General features: G+C 41.7%; 1 protein-coding gene across 1 annotated transcript in view; it reads left to right on the forward strand.

Moving 5' to 3' along the window:
• The first annotated feature begins 14,888 nt into the window (after positions 1 to 14,888).
• LOC141194352 (uncharacterized) overlaps positions 14,889 to 17,689 on the forward strand; it is a 51,700-nt gene continuing 48,899 nt past the window's right edge. Inside the window, exon 1 of the mRNA XM_073662258.1 lies at positions 14,889 to 16,176. Within this exon, the coding sequence (XP_073518359.1) occupies positions 14,936 to 16,176 (1,241 nt within the window). The 5' untranslated portion in view covers positions 14,889 to 14,935. The remainder of the gene's footprint in view (positions 16,177 to 17,689) is intronic.

Below are 17,689 nucleotides of genomic sequence, written 5' to 3' on the forward strand. Positions count from 1 at the left end.
CCCCCACTTGTCCTACTAACCTTCGGGGAGCAGACCTTCTTCAAAAGTTAAGAGTGACCATCGCCTATTCATCAGATGGTCTCACCATCACCATCACTGACCCGCTCGATCCGAGTGAAGAGTGTCAACTTCAAGCTGCACCTCTGCTCATAATGATGGACAAAGCTGCTAATACCACCTCAAGTGTTCCGCCAGAAGTGATGTCACAGGTCCCATCTACTCTATGGTCTACTGGCCCTGAAGATATTGGACGTCTTGCTGTACCTCCGGTATGGGTCATTCTCAAACCTAGAGCTCAACTCCCTAGTGTGCCCCAATACTCACTCAAATCAAGGCCCTCCTGGAAAATTGGGCACTAGTCAAATGTAACTCTCGCTGTAACACGCCCTTGTTTCCAGTAAAAAAAAGGACATTAAAGGGAGAAGCCCCGAAGTACCGTATGGTTCAAGATCTCCGCTGCACCATCCTCAACCCGTCCATGCTACTTCCTCTTTCCAGGGGGGATGTGGATGATGATACTGATGCTCTAGATGAAGATGCCTTTACACACTCAGAGGATCATGATTGTCTCAAACAGATGCAGGAAGAAGCTGCCTCCAAGAGAAATGTGTCTGAAGACCCACTCCCGCATGCTGACCTGACGTTCTTCACCAATGGTTTCAGATATGCAGATGAAACAGGAAGATTCCATATGGGATATGCCATGGTTACACATGACAAGGATTCATTTAGAAAAGAGAGACCAGCGGAATACGTGTCTCCAAGACACTGAAGAAGGGCCTCAAAGCCCTCTTATGAAATTTATCTATTTACATCAAGGCAAGACAACGGATGATGAAAATAAGTCTTGGCAAGAAGCAGGAGCTAAAAAAGGATGAAGATGGAGTCTGGAGGAAGAACAAAAAGATCTGTCTACCTCGTAATCTGTACCCCTCGGTGACAGAATGGGCAAACGGTATCACCCATAGAGGCAAGAATCAGATGAATGACTTGATTTGGAAGACCTATATGGCACCTGGAATTTCTACTGTCACCCAAAAATATTGCAAGTCCTGCTTTGGGTGTGCAACATGCAGTCCAGCACTGCCTCAGAAAGTTACTCAGAAATATTTAGCTAAACCACTCTATCCCTTTCAAAGAATTCAAATCGATCATATTCAAATGCCAAAAGTAGGGAAGTACGAGTATGTACTGGTAGTGACTGACATGTTCTCGGGATGGCCTGAAGCCTATCCAGCAACCAACAAGACTGCCAGAGTGACTGTTAAGAGACTCATGACCTGAGGTAGTGTGCAGATATGGAATCCCAGAGGTAGTTGAGAGTGACCAAGGACCCGCATTCACTGCAGCACTGACTAAGGAACTATGGACATTGGTAGGGGCCGATTTGGGTTTACATACTCCTTATCACCCCCAGAGCAGTGGTAAAGTAGAAAGGCTAAATGGCACCTTGAAAAACAAAATATTGAAAGCCAGTCAGGAGGTCAAACTTCCTTGGACAGACATTTTGCCCATTGCCCTATATTTAGTCAGAAATACTCCGAGGGGTCCCACTAAACTTACACCATAGGAGATTCTTTTTGGGGGGCCTCCAAGGTTGGGTCAATATTTTCCACAACAGCTAGCCTTAGGAAGTGATACTCTTGTAAATTATGTCATCGCCCTTACTAAAGAATTGTCACTAACACATGCTCGAGTTTTATCATCCATTCCAGATACAGATTTTAGTGAAGGTGCTCACACTTTCCAACCTGGTGACTACGTGCTGGTAAAGAAGTTCACCAGAAAGACATCCCTGGAGTTGAGATTTGAGGGTCCCTACCAAGTGCTCCTGACCACTCCTACTTCAGTCAAAGTTGAAGGAAGACCGACGTGGATACACGCCTCCCACTGCAATAAGTTTATGCCTCCATCAGAACCTTCTCCATAATGTTACATATCCTCTACTTTGTGTGTTGTGCCATTCTATACTTATTTGTAGGAGCACAACAGGTCGCAATCACCCAAGCAAGAGGGGTGATCACGCACTGATGGGTGAGGGAACCACAGTAGGGACAAAAGGTTAATAAAGTATTTAGGGGGGACTGTTGAGGAGAGCCATAGGCTCAAATACTTAATTAACCTCCAGACATAGGAGTTTGAGAGGAAAGACCCACAAAGTGTATTATTTCACCTTACATAAGGTTGTATAGATCAAAAGATGGCGGCCATTTCCTGTTTCATCACACCATGGGAGAAAGCTGCATTCTATAGAAGGAGTAATCAACCACAGAGCGCCACATCGCATGGACTACGCCACCCAGATGACCTCATGGATCACGCCCCCCTGATGACCTCATGGATCACGCCTCCTGATGACCTCATGGATCACGCCCCCTGATGACCTCATGGACCACGCCCCCCTGGACTAACCAATCAATACAGCTGGTTACTCACATTCTGGGCTAACCGAGCCCACATACAGTGTTTATATAAGTCTATGTTCGGGTTCAATAAAGACACTTGGAGCTGTGCCATAGCTGATCAAGGAGAGCTTACATCCGACTGTGTGGGTGTCTGATGTTATTCTTTCGTGCATGCACTTGATCATATTTATTAGGCCAGGAGCAGGAAACTAGTGAACATACCAAAGTGTTCACCCTAACATTTGTACCCCATATACCACACCACATACCATCAAGATACGAGATGTACAACATCTGAAACAACGAATACTGGAAGCCTGTGCTAGCATTTCTTCTGTGGTGTTGCTATCGGTGTGTGTGTGTCAAGAGTGGGAGAAGAGGGTTGCATTGACAATCCAACACAATGGGCAGCACTTTGAACACATTTTATTAGTGGTCATAAACTTGTAAAAAACTCATGAAAGAATAAAGTTATGTTAAAAGCAAGCTCACCATTGTTTTTCTTATGAAATTCTCAATAAGTTTGATGTGTCACATGACCCTCTTCCCATTAAAAAAAAATAAAGTCGGATTCAAATTGGCCACCATGGTCACCACCCATCTGGAAACGTTTCCCCCCTCCTATATACTAATGTGCCATGAACAGGAAGTTGATATCACCAACCATTGCCATTTAATTCAAGTGTATCCATATAAATGGCCCACCCTGTATATATTGCGTCTTATAAACTGTACTCGTAAATCAACTGGGAGCTGAGGTTACCTGTATGGTCCCCACAGGGGATGTTTGGCCTACTTATAATGATTTGCTGGACTGTTTTAGCTTGTAACAAAAGTTAAGTACCGACACGTGTAACCGGTTCTTGACTCTGCATAATACAGAAGAAGCATCCATGAAGTGTTGTGCCTGCTATCTGATGTATATCAAGTTCTTGTAAAGTAAAGTTTATTTTTGGACTTTGGTCTCCCTCATTCATCTCCATACCATCTGGTCCGGGTTATGTATATATGGTTATATTTTTATTTTATATTGGGATCTGTGATTTCAGTCTACTCCACTGTTGTTATGGATGTGACTCAACCAATATTGTGCAGTGAGTCTGTTGTTGCTAAAACTGATTTTTTTTTTTTCATGTTAAACTTTTTTTAAAACGTTTTTTAAACAACTCTCATTAGTGCCATCATACAACATACAAGCCACTGATTGCTCAGATCATGCTCTGTACTACTGTAGTGCTGTGTATCATCACTGCCTGTCAGTGTAATACTAACGGCCCGTACACATGAGATAAGTGTTGGCTGAACGGTCATTTGGCAGACGGCTATCTCTCCTGACTCCCCCCATACACACAAATATTCCAGCTTTCCTGTGATCTGTATGAGGGTCACCTCCAGACTCCTCTAGCGGAGGATTATCTACAGGAAGAACAAACGGATTAGCCTATGAAATTCAGGATGCCAGATCCTTCTCTGCCCTGACATCATCTGTCAGGAGGCCCCCAAATACATTATATAGTCAGCCAACTTTCATGCAGCTTTAGTCTAATGTGTCTGGGGGCTTTAATCCCTTAACTACCCTTGCCGTATTAGTACGCACATTTGCGTACCCCCCGTTCAGTGAGGGCTGCTGCGCTGAGCCCTCACTGAACTGAGCACATGTCAGCTGATTCTTACAGCTGACATGTGCCCGCAACAGCCCCGGGTGGAATCGCGATCCACCCGCGGCTGTTAACATGTTAAATGCCGCTGTCAATCTCCGACAGAGGCATTTAACGCGCGCTTCCTGGAAGCGCGTCCTAAGCCCCGCCCACCGGCGACCCCGTCACGTGATCGTGGGTCACCAATGAGTGGGCATGACAACCCAGGGTCTGCAGCAGACGCCTGTGGTTGTCATGATCTGGTCGCTATGAGCGCCACCTAGTGGTCGGCGCTCATAGCACAGGACCGGACCTGCTCGTCCCCTGTATGTAGCAGAGCCGATCGGACAGTTGCTGCTTCTAGTCTCCTATGGAGACTATTGAAGTAAGCAAAAAGTAAAAAAAAAAAAAGTTTTTAAAAATATAAAAAAAATATAAAAGTTTAAATCACCCCCCTTTCGCCCCATTCAAAATAAAATATAAAAAAAACCCGTTCAGAATTGCCCGATCTATCAATATAAAAAAAGAATTAATCCGATCGGTAAATGGCGTAACGAGAAAAAAATTCCAGAATTACGCCAGAATTACGTTTTTTTGGTCGCCGCAAAATTGCAATAAAATGCAATAACGGGTGATCAAAACATCGGATCTACCCCAAAATGTTATCAATAAAAATGTCAGCCCGGCGCGCAAAAAATAAGCCCTCACCCAGCCCCAGATCACAAAAAATGGAGACGCTACAGGTCTCGGAAAATGGCGCCTTTTTTTTTTTTTTTTACCAAATTTTGGATTTTTTTTTCACCACTTAAATATAAAAGAACCTATACATGTTTGGTGTCTATGAACTTGTAATGACCTGTAGAATAAGAATGGCAGGTCAGTTTTAGCATTCAGTGAACGTGATAAAAAAAATAAATAAAAAACAACTGTGGTATTGCACTTTTTTTGCAATTTTACCGCACTTGGAATTTTTTTCCCGTTTTCCCGTACAGGATATGGTAAAACTAGTAATGGCGTTGAAAAGTACAACTCGTTCCGCAAAAAATAAGCCCTCACATGGTCATATTGACCAAAAAATAAAAACGCTATGGCTCTGGGAACAAGGGGAGCAAAAAACGAAAATGCAAAAACGGAAAATGCTCCGGGGCTTAAGGGGTTAAAAAGTAACTTATGGAACACTGCCTCTGGCCCGGCCTAATAGACTTTTGTACATTACAGGCCCAGGCACCATTATTAGGCATTTATATATCGTAGTAAAGGCCCTGTCACACATAACGAGATCGCTAGCGAGATCGTTACTACGTCACGGTTTTGAGATCGCTGGAGAGTCTTATCGTGATCGTTGGGGAGCCGTCAAACATGCAGAACTTGCCAACGATTTTGGCGGCCCCAGCGATCTAACTAACGATCTTGGTGGTCGTTGGGGCGCTTTCACACAGCAGCTATTTCAACGATCCACACCTTGATAGGAATTGTACTGTGTCACAAAAGGCCCTGTCACACATAACGAGATCGCTAGCGAGATCGTTAGTAGGTCACGGTTTTGGGATCGCTGGAGATTCGTTTCATGATCGCTGGGCAGCTGTCAAACATGCAGAACTTCCCAATGATTTCGGCCGCCCCAGCGATCTAACTAACGATCTCGGTGGTCGTTGGGACGCTTTCACACAGCAGCTATTTCAACAATCCACACCTTGATAGGGACTGTACTGTGTCACAAAGGCGTGCATAAAATTACTTTTCCGCGCCCCCTCATCTCCGATTGGTGAACGCTACTGCGTTCTGATTGGGCGGCCTTCTTTTAACACAAGATCACCCACCAGACGGGATCGCTACTGGATCTCCAGTCAGATGGGAACACTGGTGTGTGCATTGTTCCTGTACAGATGTATGGATGTCCATATATTTATATGAATATATATATAGAGATGTAAATGGCCATTTATGTGTATGCATATCTGTATGTTTGAGAGTATGTATGTGTATATATAGTTACCTGTATACGTATGTGTATATGAGTGTGTGTGTATATATTTATGTACTTAAAAATATGTATGAGTACATGGATGAATCTGTTTACATACGAGTACACGAATGTATATGCGTGTATGTATGTATCTGTATACGCATGTGTATACATATGTATATACAGTACAGACCAAAAGTTTGGACACACCTTCTCGTTTAAAGATTTTTCTGTATTTTCATGACTTTGAAAATTGTACATTCACACTGAAGGCATCAAAACTAGGAATTAACACATGTGGAATTATATACTTAACAAAAAAGTGTGAAACAACTGAAAATATGTCTTATATTCTAGGTTCTTCAAAGTAGCCACCTTTTGCTTTGATGACTGCTTTGCACACTCTTGGCATTCTCTTGATGAGCTTCAAGAGGTAGTCACCGGAAATGGTTTTCACTTCACAGGTGTGTCCTGTAAGGTTTAATAAGTGGGTTTTCTTTCCTTATAAATGGGGTTGGGACCATCAGTTGTGTTGTGCAGAAGTCAGGTGGATACACAGCTGATAGTCATATTGAATAGACTATTAGCTGCTTTTTTCTTGTCATAATACAAATTCTAAGTAAAGAAAAATGAGTGGCCATCATTACTTAAGAACTTACTACATAAGAAATGAAGGTCAGTCAGTGCGAAAAATTGGGCAAACTTTGAATGTGTCCCCAAGTGCAGTTGCAAAAACCATTAAGCGCTACAAAGAAACTGGCTCACATGAGGACCGCCCCAGGAAAGGAAGACCAAGAGTCACCTCTGCTTCTGAGGATAAGTTTATCCGAGTCACCAGCCTCAGAAATCACAGGTTAATAGCAGTTCAGATTAGAGACCAGGTCAATGCCACACAGAGTTCTAGCAGCAGACACATCTCTACAACAACTGTTAAGAGGAGACTTTGTGCAGCAGGCCTTCATGGTAAAATAGCTGCTAGGAAACCACTGCTAAGGACAAGCAACAAGCAGAAGAGACTTGTTTGGGCTAAAGAACACAAGGAAGGACATTAGACCAGTGGAAATCTGTGCTTTGGTCTGATGAGTCCAAATTTGAGATCTTTAGTTCCAACCACCGTGTCTTTGTGCGAAGCAGAAAAGGGGAACGGATGGACTCTACATGCCTGGTTCCCACCGTGAAGCATGGAGGAGGAGGTGTGATGGTGTGGGGGTGCTTTGCTGGTGACACTGTTGGGGATTTATTCAAAATTGAAGCCATACTGAACCAGCATGGCGACCACAGCATCTTGCAGCGGCATGCTATTCCATCCGGTTTGCTTTTAGTTGGACCATCATTTATTTTTCAACAGTACAATGACCCGAAACACACCTCCAGGCTGTGTAAGGGCTATTTGACCAAGAAGGAGAGTGATGGGGTGCTACGCCAGATGACCTGGCCTCCATAGTCTCCAGTCCTGAACCCAATCGATATGGTTTGGGGTGAGCTGGACCGCAGAGTGAAGGCAACAGAGCCAACAAGTGCTAAGCATTTCTGGGAACTCCTTCAAGATTGTTAGAAGACCATTTCCGGTGACTACCTCTTGAAGCTCATCAAGAGAATGCCAAGAGTATGCAAAGCAGTCATCCATGCAAAAGGTGGTTACTTTGAAGAACCTAGAATATAAGACATATTTTCAGTTGTTTCACACTTTTTTGTTAAGTATATAATTCCACATGTGTTAATTCATAGCTTTGGTGCCTTCAGTGTGAATGTACAATTTTCAAAGTCATGAAAATACAGAAAAATCTTTAAATGAGAAGGTGTGTCCAAACGTTTGGTCTGTACTGTATATATATGGACTGCTTACTGCGGTGACTACTGCTACTACTGAAAGAATGAGAAACAAAGCTTTTGCATAGTAGAACACACAGTTTATTAGACACATCTGTACAGAAATGTCAGTAGTGTAGAAACATGAGTAGCTGCCCACTATAGGTTCTGATGCTGCCAAGGAACAGCACCAGGACCGTTAAAATACTGGCAGTAGTTGTCGCGGCAGATCTTCGCATCATGGGTGTTTCTGCCATGTCCCACTGGTTGAAGGCCTGCAATTGCAGGATCGTTTGCACGCCATTCACTGAGCTCCACTTCCCCATTGGCTAGGTCCACAGAGTCCACGAAGCGAGCCGGACAGTACGTAATTGCATCACGTCGACGCAGAAAGTTGTGAAGCGTGCAACAGGCCAAAACAACACCGTCTATTGATGTAAGCTTCATGTTAATTGGCGTATGAAAAACTCTGAAGCGGTTGGCCATGATACCGAAGGTATTTTCTACAACACGACGTGCCCTTGACAAACGATAATTGAAAATTCTTCTTTCCTGGGTAAGACTTTTTTGGGGGAACGGTTTAATAAGATTGGGATGAAGTGGGAAGGCTTCATCGCCGACAAAAACAAAATTAAGGTTACCTGTAGTCTCTGAGTTGGGAGGCAAGTGTAGGTCACAGTTGTCCATTCGCTCTCCAAAAAGTGTGTGCTCTAAAACACCACCATCAGAAACCCTGCCGTTCATGCCAACATCTACATTTATAAATTCGTAATTGGCGTTAACAAGGGCCATCATGATGATGCTGAAATAGCCCTTATAATTATAAAAATAGGATCCGCTATTTGGTGGCTGAGTGATTCGGACATGTTTCCCGTCCAAAGCCCCACCACAGTTAGGGAACTGCCACAGCTGCTCAAAATCAGAGGCAATCTTTTTCCATTCCTCCTCCGTGTTGGGAAACTGTATGTAACTACGTAGACTGTGGTAAATCGCATTACATGTCTCCGGAATTAGAACGCTGAGCATGGGCCTTGAAATGGCTGCAGAAAAATGCAAGTCTTGGAGTGAGCGTCCGGTGGCCAGGAATCTCAGTGTGACTGCCAATCTTTCATCTGCCGGAATGGCAGCACGCATCGCTGTATCCTTCCGTTGAATACGTGGCGTAACTCGTTCCAGTAACTCTTTAAATGATTCCTCTGACATCCTCAGATAGTTGCTAAAATCATGAGGATTCTTCTCCTGAAGCTCTCTTACAAGTTGCATGTGGGACAATTCAGACCTCTTCTGCAGCCACTCTCTGGTCCACATGCGACGCTTTAGTTTGGAACGCCTCTGTAGCTCTCGTGCCTCATCTTGACGCCGAGCTTCCTCAACCAGCAATGCAGCAACCACAATAGCACACTGCCCGTCGTCCATGATGTGCAAACTGCAAACATAACATGAAAAGATGAGAACACTTTCAACAAAACAATTAACACAAGTATTGAAACTGTATATAAAAAATATCATGGAAAACCATGTTCCATTCCGTTAGTGAGCGTGACAGAAAACGTGCTGTGTGGGTGCGTGTGCATGAGACCCCTAAAATATCTGTCCATTCAAAAGCATATATATACAGATAGAAGCCAAGCCCTCCCTCCCTGAAGAACAATGATAGCAGATAATTGGTAAATGTCCTATAAATGAATTAAAAATGGAAACTCATTTGAGACCTCAAACAATACCTACCTTGCTAAAGATGCCTGATTTCTTCAAAGCGGAGTGACAGCTGGAGAACGCTACAATGATCCGCAAAAATCAGCACTAGTCCAATGAACGGATATTAACAGCCCGGAGAACTCTGCTAGGATCTGCAATCAAGCACGAGGTCAGAAACAAAGGACGGAATCGCTATCCTGTTGCCTTCTTTAATGAGAACGCTGTAGCGACCACCAATCGGGGACGAGGGGCGCGGAAAAGTCTAATTTATGCACGCCTAAGTGTCTCAGTTCTGAATTGCTAACGAGGTCATTGATAAGGTGTCAAATACAGCGATGCACACTGCCCAGCGGGAGCTCAACGACCCAGGAATGGTCCAGGAAGCTTTGTAACGATCAGTGATCTCACAGCAGGGGCCTGATCGTTGCTACCTGTCACACGTAATGAGAGCGCTAGCGATGTCGCTATTGCGTCACAAAACCCGTGACGTATCAATGATCTCGCTAGCGATCTCGTTATGTGTGACAGGGCCTTAACTAGGAAGCCCCATATTATCAAGACCTTGGGGGAGGAGGGACATTCAGCAAAACTCTACCAAACCTTCTTAGATGCCATGTTTGTAATTGTCAGCAGCAAGTGGTTAAACTGTCAGGGATTTTGTTGCAGCCGCATCTGTGCCATCCCTGCGGTGTACATCTATGTTCTGGTGCCCAAAAGAGGTTTTTTGTTTTTCTTAAATGTTTAACGTATTAAAAATAAGAAAATTTCTTTTTTCATGTTTTTTTCTTTTTACAAGAATTGTTGGTACCAATTTTCTTTTGAAACATTTTAATATCTGCTTTATTTCTGGTGTTTTTCTTGCAGTACAGGAAAGCCTAATGCCGTCCTCATCGTGAAGTAGTTATTTCTCCTGTCACGTGTAATGAATATCTCCTGCAGTATTGCTAATGCCGATTGTAGTGTCGGTAAATTAGATGAGAATTAGCTTTATGGAAGATGAGTCTATGAGAAACGTATTCAGCTGCCGACTCCGAGGAAGAAACTGCTTGTTGTCTGTGGCCTAAAATATATAGGTTTTATTAGTAGATGTAAAGAAGAAAACTAAATACTGTAAAATAATAAATCTCATATTTTTCTCTTATTATCTCCAGTAATTGTATTATTACCCAGGATTTTTATGATGTTACATCTACTTATCTTCTTCTCATTCAGATCTCTACAATATCAGATCCTCTCAGTGAAGATCTTCTATATAAGAGAGTTTTCCTGATTTATCCATCAAACGTGGATATGGACAGAGACAAGATGGCGGAGAGGTTATTACACCTCACCCTAGAGATCCTCTTCCGGCTTACTGGAGAGGTGAGAGATTCTGATGACGTCACATTACATCATTCTTATCTATGGGAATAACAGATGGACAGATCTGGAGAGGTGAGGACTCTGGAAATATCTGGAGTGAGATTTATTAATGTGTCTCTCCATAACCAGGATTACACAGTAGTGAAGAAGACCTCTAGTGAGCGCTGTCAGGCCCCTGTGTCTGAGGGATGGGGAAGACCCCTGAGCCCAATCACAGGGCCTCCACCTCATCACCTGGTACATGAGAACATGAATGACCAAAAGATCCTAGAACTCGCCTACAAGATGATTGAGTTGCTGACTGGAGAGGTGACGCTGCTGGGAATGCTGGGACATTATACAGTAACGCTATAAAGGGATCGGGGGATGACGGTATCATTGTATGTGTCAGGTTCCTATAAGGTGTCAGGATGTTGCTGTATATTTCTCCATGGAGGAGTGGGAGTATTTAGAAGGACACAAAGATCTGTACAAGGACGTCATGATGGAGGTTCCCCAGCCCCTCACATCACCAGGTAATAGACAGGACTAAATACACACGGCCTATAATTATCTGTATGTAAAGAATGAATTCAATCCCTGTATGTGTTTCCTCCAGATCTGTCCAGTAAGAGGACAACACCAGAGAGATGTCCCCGTCCTCTTCTTCCACAGGACTGTAAACAAGAAGACCCCAATGTTCCTCAGGATCATCAGGTAGATGGAGAGAAGGTGTCATGAGATCTCCCCTATGATGTGTAGACAGCTGTAAAGGTTTTGTATTCAGTCTTGTTTTATCCACCATTATTATGTTTTATATTTGTGTAATGAGAACGGTGGAGATGGCCGGATTACAGCTGATCATAGATGGGACTTCTCCATCTGTCTTTGACTTTTATAATATTTGTTTCAGGGTGAAGATCTGACCCATATTAATACTACAGAGACATATATGAGGAGTGATGAGTGGTGTAAAGAGGAGATTCCTACATATGACTACCCAGGTGAGTAGTAACCACTAAATGCTGAGAAGTCACAGATTCTTCTCAGTCCCCGGCTGTGGCTTCTTTATCAGTTCGGTAGTCCGGCTGTATCACAATCGTGTGGTCACCATTTTGCCCCTGGAGCATAACATTCACCTCCATCTGAAAATGTTCAAATGATTTTGTGAATTGTGAAAGACCTTTTCTGTAGAATTTACAATCTGGAGGATCCACCTAGCCCCTGGGATTAGTAGACGCTGACCGTTACCTGCCCAGATCTGTAAACTACAAAGCCAAATGTCAGCGTATGTAGAATGTGCTGACAAGTGAGAAAATCACTTGAAGAAAAATATGATGGGCCTGTAAGAGAAAGCGGAGGGTAATGATGCAATAACAGCAGAGTTTCCTTTTATCTAAACTTTAAAATTTATTTTAAATCTAACTTCAAACAGGATTGTGATAAACTATACAGAAAACATTACACCTGTGCCATGATATATCTCTAAGCTGTGCGTGGCTGATGGCTGTAATATACATTTATTCACCCCTGCAGGAGATGTGTTGGCTCCAGCCCTGGTTTCATGGATTCACTCCACGTCATAAATTTCGTTATGTTTTCAATCCTAAAGAATTCAGATTACTGCACAATCTCTCCTGAAATGGGGGCGCTAATACTTTCTCTACTCTTCTGCTCAGGAGTTATAGTAGCTCCAATGGTCCACCATATATGAGTGCAAGTTCGGTTTAGTGTTGGAGCTCTCCCCTCATACATACGTTGTTATTGGGGATGTAACATATCTTTTATTCTGTATTTTTTTCCAGGTTCATTCTGTATAATACCTTTATTGTGGTGGGATCGGCCTGACTCACTTATGTGTCTCTGTAACTCCCTGGTAGTCTTTAAAAGAAGGTCTCCATTACGTCTTCCCAATGCCCGAGGGCTAAATTTAAGACACCTCATCTCTGCACTATTATAAAAAGTTCTCTTTGAATGTCTAATATTTCTTCTTGAAACTCATCTGACAGAAAATATTGTCCCTTATAATAGTTTAGATTGCCAAGAGCCACCGAGCCCCATACTCTAATTACCCCAGAGAGGTTTCACCACTAGTTACTCATTTATTACTGATGGAGACTGTTGAGTTTGATCATTTCAGTAGATGTGTTATTGTCTATAGTCACAGTTTTTGACTACAGTAGTTGGTGCCCAAAATATTCTGATTTAATCCCTTCCCGCAGCCAGTTTTGTGTTGTTAATCAGGTCTCATTTTTCAGATCTGACGTGTGTCACTTTATGTGGTGAGGTGATAACTTTGAGATTCTTCACAAATGATAATAGGAAACAAATGGACCTTACAAATAATATTCCAACTTCTCTTGAATCTGACGATCCCCTATATACGGTTGTACACTACTGTCTGGACACATGGCAGGTTAAGAAGGGAAGGAGCAACATTTAGCTATATGAATGCAGATCTTGCTGGAATAGTTTACAGACACAATATATTGGGGACACTGTTCATGGTCACCTGACATCTAAAAAGATGGCTACCACGAACAGGCTTGGCGCTATCTACTCCATTTTCTAGATCCCAGGGATTGTCTTGCTCATCACCATTTAACCCCTCTACATGGATCTGGACTTACACAGAGACCCCTAGGCTTGGGCCATGGTGTTACCTGATGTTCTGTGGTGTGAGATGGCAAGAAGAATAGTCAGATAGCCGGGTCAGAACAGGAGGGCAGAGAAAATACAAAATCAGAAGACACAAGAGTAGTCAGTAAACGGACCGGGATCACAACAGAAACAAATACACAAGCCGGGAGCTGAGGACAGAGGACTGAACCAGAGGAGAACAAGGCTGTATCTGGCAGCTTCCGGCAATATGCTTCCAGCTTTAGTAGGGTGTGGTGTTTTCCAATTAGCTGAAGTAGATTACTTCAGCTGGACAGCACACACACCCATATTGCCAGACAGGATGATTCAACAGGTCACAGGCACCCGAATCCTAATGGCTGGACAGAGCCTGCGCCGCCCAGAGCTTCTGGTTCTGACGTCTCCTCCATCACCAGCACCGCCTGCAGGATGAATAAGGCGGCTCCTGGTGACTGAAGCATACTTCGCAGGAGAAGATCCCAGAGGAGATGGGACACACCATTTGCAGAAGCCGTAATATGACAAAATGTCAGAAAACCAAAGCAGTAGAAATCCCCATAAAGTGACTTCATTTAGGAAATTATAACCCTCAGTGAATTAATCTATAGGAGTTTTGATTATTTTGACTCCATAGGCACTTTCTGAACATTAGCACTCAATGGATGTTGGAGAGAAAAAATTGCACATTGGCCATTTTTTACCAATCGCATAGTGCCCAGATTGAGCTCCAGGAGACACACATCTTAAATTAAGTGGGTTCCTCTCACTATAGTATTGCCAAATACATGGATGCTAAATGTTGTTTGGACGCAGAAGCGAGGGGGGATTTGACTTCGGGAGAGCGGATTTTGCTGGATTGGTTTATGGAAGCCATGTTGATTCTAAAGAGCCTTTGAGAATCTAATAATGTGGAATCCTTGACTTGAGTGGGAGCTTGTTTTTTGTGAGATGAGTAGAAGTTTTTATTGGTATCATTTTTGCCTACATAACATTTTTTGATGGCTTCTTATTCCATATTTTGGAGACAGAATAAGCAAACAGTTGGACACCACGCTCTACTGGTTCATCCTATGAGGTTTTCTATTAGACTGTGAACTGTCATTCTGTCAATAACTTCCCATTTCTACAGACATTTTAAGTACAATTAACACAAGAATCCCATAGAAAAATAAATAAAGATTGCATACCACTTCTAAATTAATCTAAACAAACACATCCCTGGGCTACATGCTAGTCCAGGAAAATGAAGAAATATATGCTCAAGTTTAATAATCAATTTTATTAGGCAAAAATCTAAAAAATAGAGGAATATTTAAAATCCTCTATTTTTTAGATTTGTGTCTAATAAAATTGATTTTTAAACTTGAGCATGTATTTCTTCATTTCCCTGGATTAGCATGTAGCCCAGGGATCTGATTGTTTAGACATTTTAAGTAGAAATGTTAAAAAATATCAATTTCAAGGATATTTTATTCAAAATTAATAATTGTTTTTTTTTCTTGGCAGATGACTGTACCAGAAGATCAGATGGACAGGAGATCTTTAAATTGGATGACCTTGAGATCCCACAGGATACAATTGAAGTGAATACCATTACTTCTTCTATGAAACAGGTCCTATCTTCTGATTCATTACCGACTACTAAGGAAAATCAAAATAAAATAAGCATTAAAAAACAAACTTCTCCTAAAGGAAAGAAGTCATTTTCACATTCAGAAAATGGAAACAGTTTTACCCTCAAAAAGTCTATTCTTAAACATCAAAACATTCACACAGCGGAGAATAGATTTTTTTATTCCAAACGTGGAAAATGTTTTAACCAGAAATCAGTTTTTGTTAATCACCAGAGAACCCACAAGGGCGAGAAGCCTTTTTCATGTTCAGAATGTGGGAAATGTTTCAACCGGAAAACACCTCTTAATATCCACCAGAGAACCCACACAGGGGAGAAGCCTTTTTCATGTTCAGAATGTGGGAAATGTTGTAACATTAAATCAGATCTTGTTCGTCACCAGAGAACCCACACAGGGGAGAAGCCTTTTTCATGTTCAGAATGTGGGAAATGTTTTAACCTTAAATCAGATCTTGTTAGTCACCAAAGAACCCACACAGGGGAGAAGCCTTTTTCTTGTTCAGAATGTGGGAAATGTTTTAACCAAAAATCAGTTTTGATTAAGCATCAGAGAACTCACACAGGGGAGAAGCCTTTTTCCTGTTCAGAATGTGGGAAATGTTTTACCCAGAAATCAAATCTTGTTAATCACCAAAGAACTCACACAGAGGAGAAGCCTTTTTCATGTTTAGAATGTGGGAAATGTTTTAACCATAAATCACATCTTAATAAACACCAGAGAACCCACACAGGGGAGAAGCCTTTTTCATGTTTAGAATGTGGGAAATGTTTTAACCATAAATCACATCTTAATAAACACCAGAGAACCCACACAGGGGAGAAGCCTTTTTCATGTTCAGAATGTGGGAAATGTTTTAATCGTAAAATCAATCTTGAAAACCACCAGAGAACCCACACAGGGGAGAAGCCTTTTTCATGTTCAGAATGTGGGAAATGTTTTAACCATAAATCATATTTTAATAAACACAAGAGAACTCACACAGGGGAGAAGCCATTTTCATGTTCAGAATGTGGGAAATGTTTTAACCATAAATCAGCTTTGGTAAAGCACCAGAGAACTCACACAGGGGATAAGCCTTTTTTCTAATCTTTTTTTTTTTTTTTTTAATCCAATAAATTTTTGAGATTTTTTTCATTAGGTTTTTTTTTTTTTTTTTTACAAAACAAGAAACCAGTACATACAATAATAAAATAACATACCATAGGGATGACATATGCATCTCTCCTATATATCCTTTCAGCTTGCCCATTACCGTCTGATAACTTGCAGTGACTATATCTTACAATTAACATTCTACGTTCTTGAAATTTCTTATAAAACCATAATATTGTAATAAACATTATAATCCTATACACATATAGGTGTGCTATATTACCCATACCACATTTAAGGAATTCCAATATACTGTACATTACAATGAAACATTAGACCTCGCCAATACCCTTCTCCCATAAGTCATTGTCTCTCCAACAATAACCCCCTTGATGACATTCCCGGTGTATCCAACCATAAGCCCCATATTTTCTCAAATGTATTCATTCAGTTTTGTTTTTTATATACCCCTTTTTCTAATCTGATAATATTATTTATCCTATTTTTGAGTTCACTAATTTCTGGAGGTGAGGGGTTAATCCATTTGGATGCAATATGTTTCCTAGCTTGAAATAAAATACGTGAAATCCCTATTGAAATTGGGTCAAATTCCATATCATCTTCTAATATACTTAATAGGCATTTTGTGGGGTCTGGTTGAATATCTATTTTATATACCCTCTTTATAATAGACAGAACTCCTTTCCAGTATTTACCTAACTCCCGGCATTCCCATAGCGTGTGTAATAGGCCGCAGCATCCATGTTACATCTTGGACATTCAGCAGCAGTCCGGTATCCTATGTTACATAGGAATCTAGACGTCTTATATTTCCTGTGTATTAATATGATCTGGGGAAATCTCTGAGCCTCATGTAAAGATAATTGGGGAACCAGTTCTAATACCGCTCTCCATTGATCCTCAGTAGTGTTGAGCGAGTATGTTCTATTAACCCTTTCGCCGAGTATGCTCGGGCCGAGCTCCGAGTATTTATAGCTACTCGGTGATATGGTTGAATCGCTCCTGTGTACATGATTTGCGACTGTTTGACAGTTTTGTTACATGGGAGGAATGTCTATTTCTTACACATTCCTCACATGTAATAAAGCTGTCAAACAGTCGCAAATCATGCACATGGGAGCGATTCAACCATATCACCGAGCAGCTGTAAATACTCGGACAGAACTTACTCGCTCAACACTAATCCTCAGAAATTGAACCTATATCTCCATCCATTTTTGTCTAGCTGCAGAAGGAAATTTTTTAAAATAATTATCAAGAAGGACTCAGTAAATATCAGAAATACGACCCTTAGTATTTCCCTTCTCTAATACCAACTTAACAAAAGTATTATTTTCTACCCAAAAGGGAGTCCATCTTGATTGTGCATTAAATGAATGCCGAAACTGTAAAGATTTATAGAATTGTTTATTTGTCATCCCAAATCCCCCCTTTAATTGATCAAAG

The sequence above is a fragment of the Phyllobates terribilis genome, unplaced genomic scaffold (assembly GCF_046119375.1).
Source record: "Phyllobates terribilis strain yellow unplaced genomic scaffold, ASM4611937v1 Scaffold_69__1_contigs__length_7402412, whole genome shotgun sequence".
NCBI lineage: Eukaryota > Metazoa > Chordata > Amphibia > Anura > Dendrobatidae > Phyllobates > Phyllobates terribilis.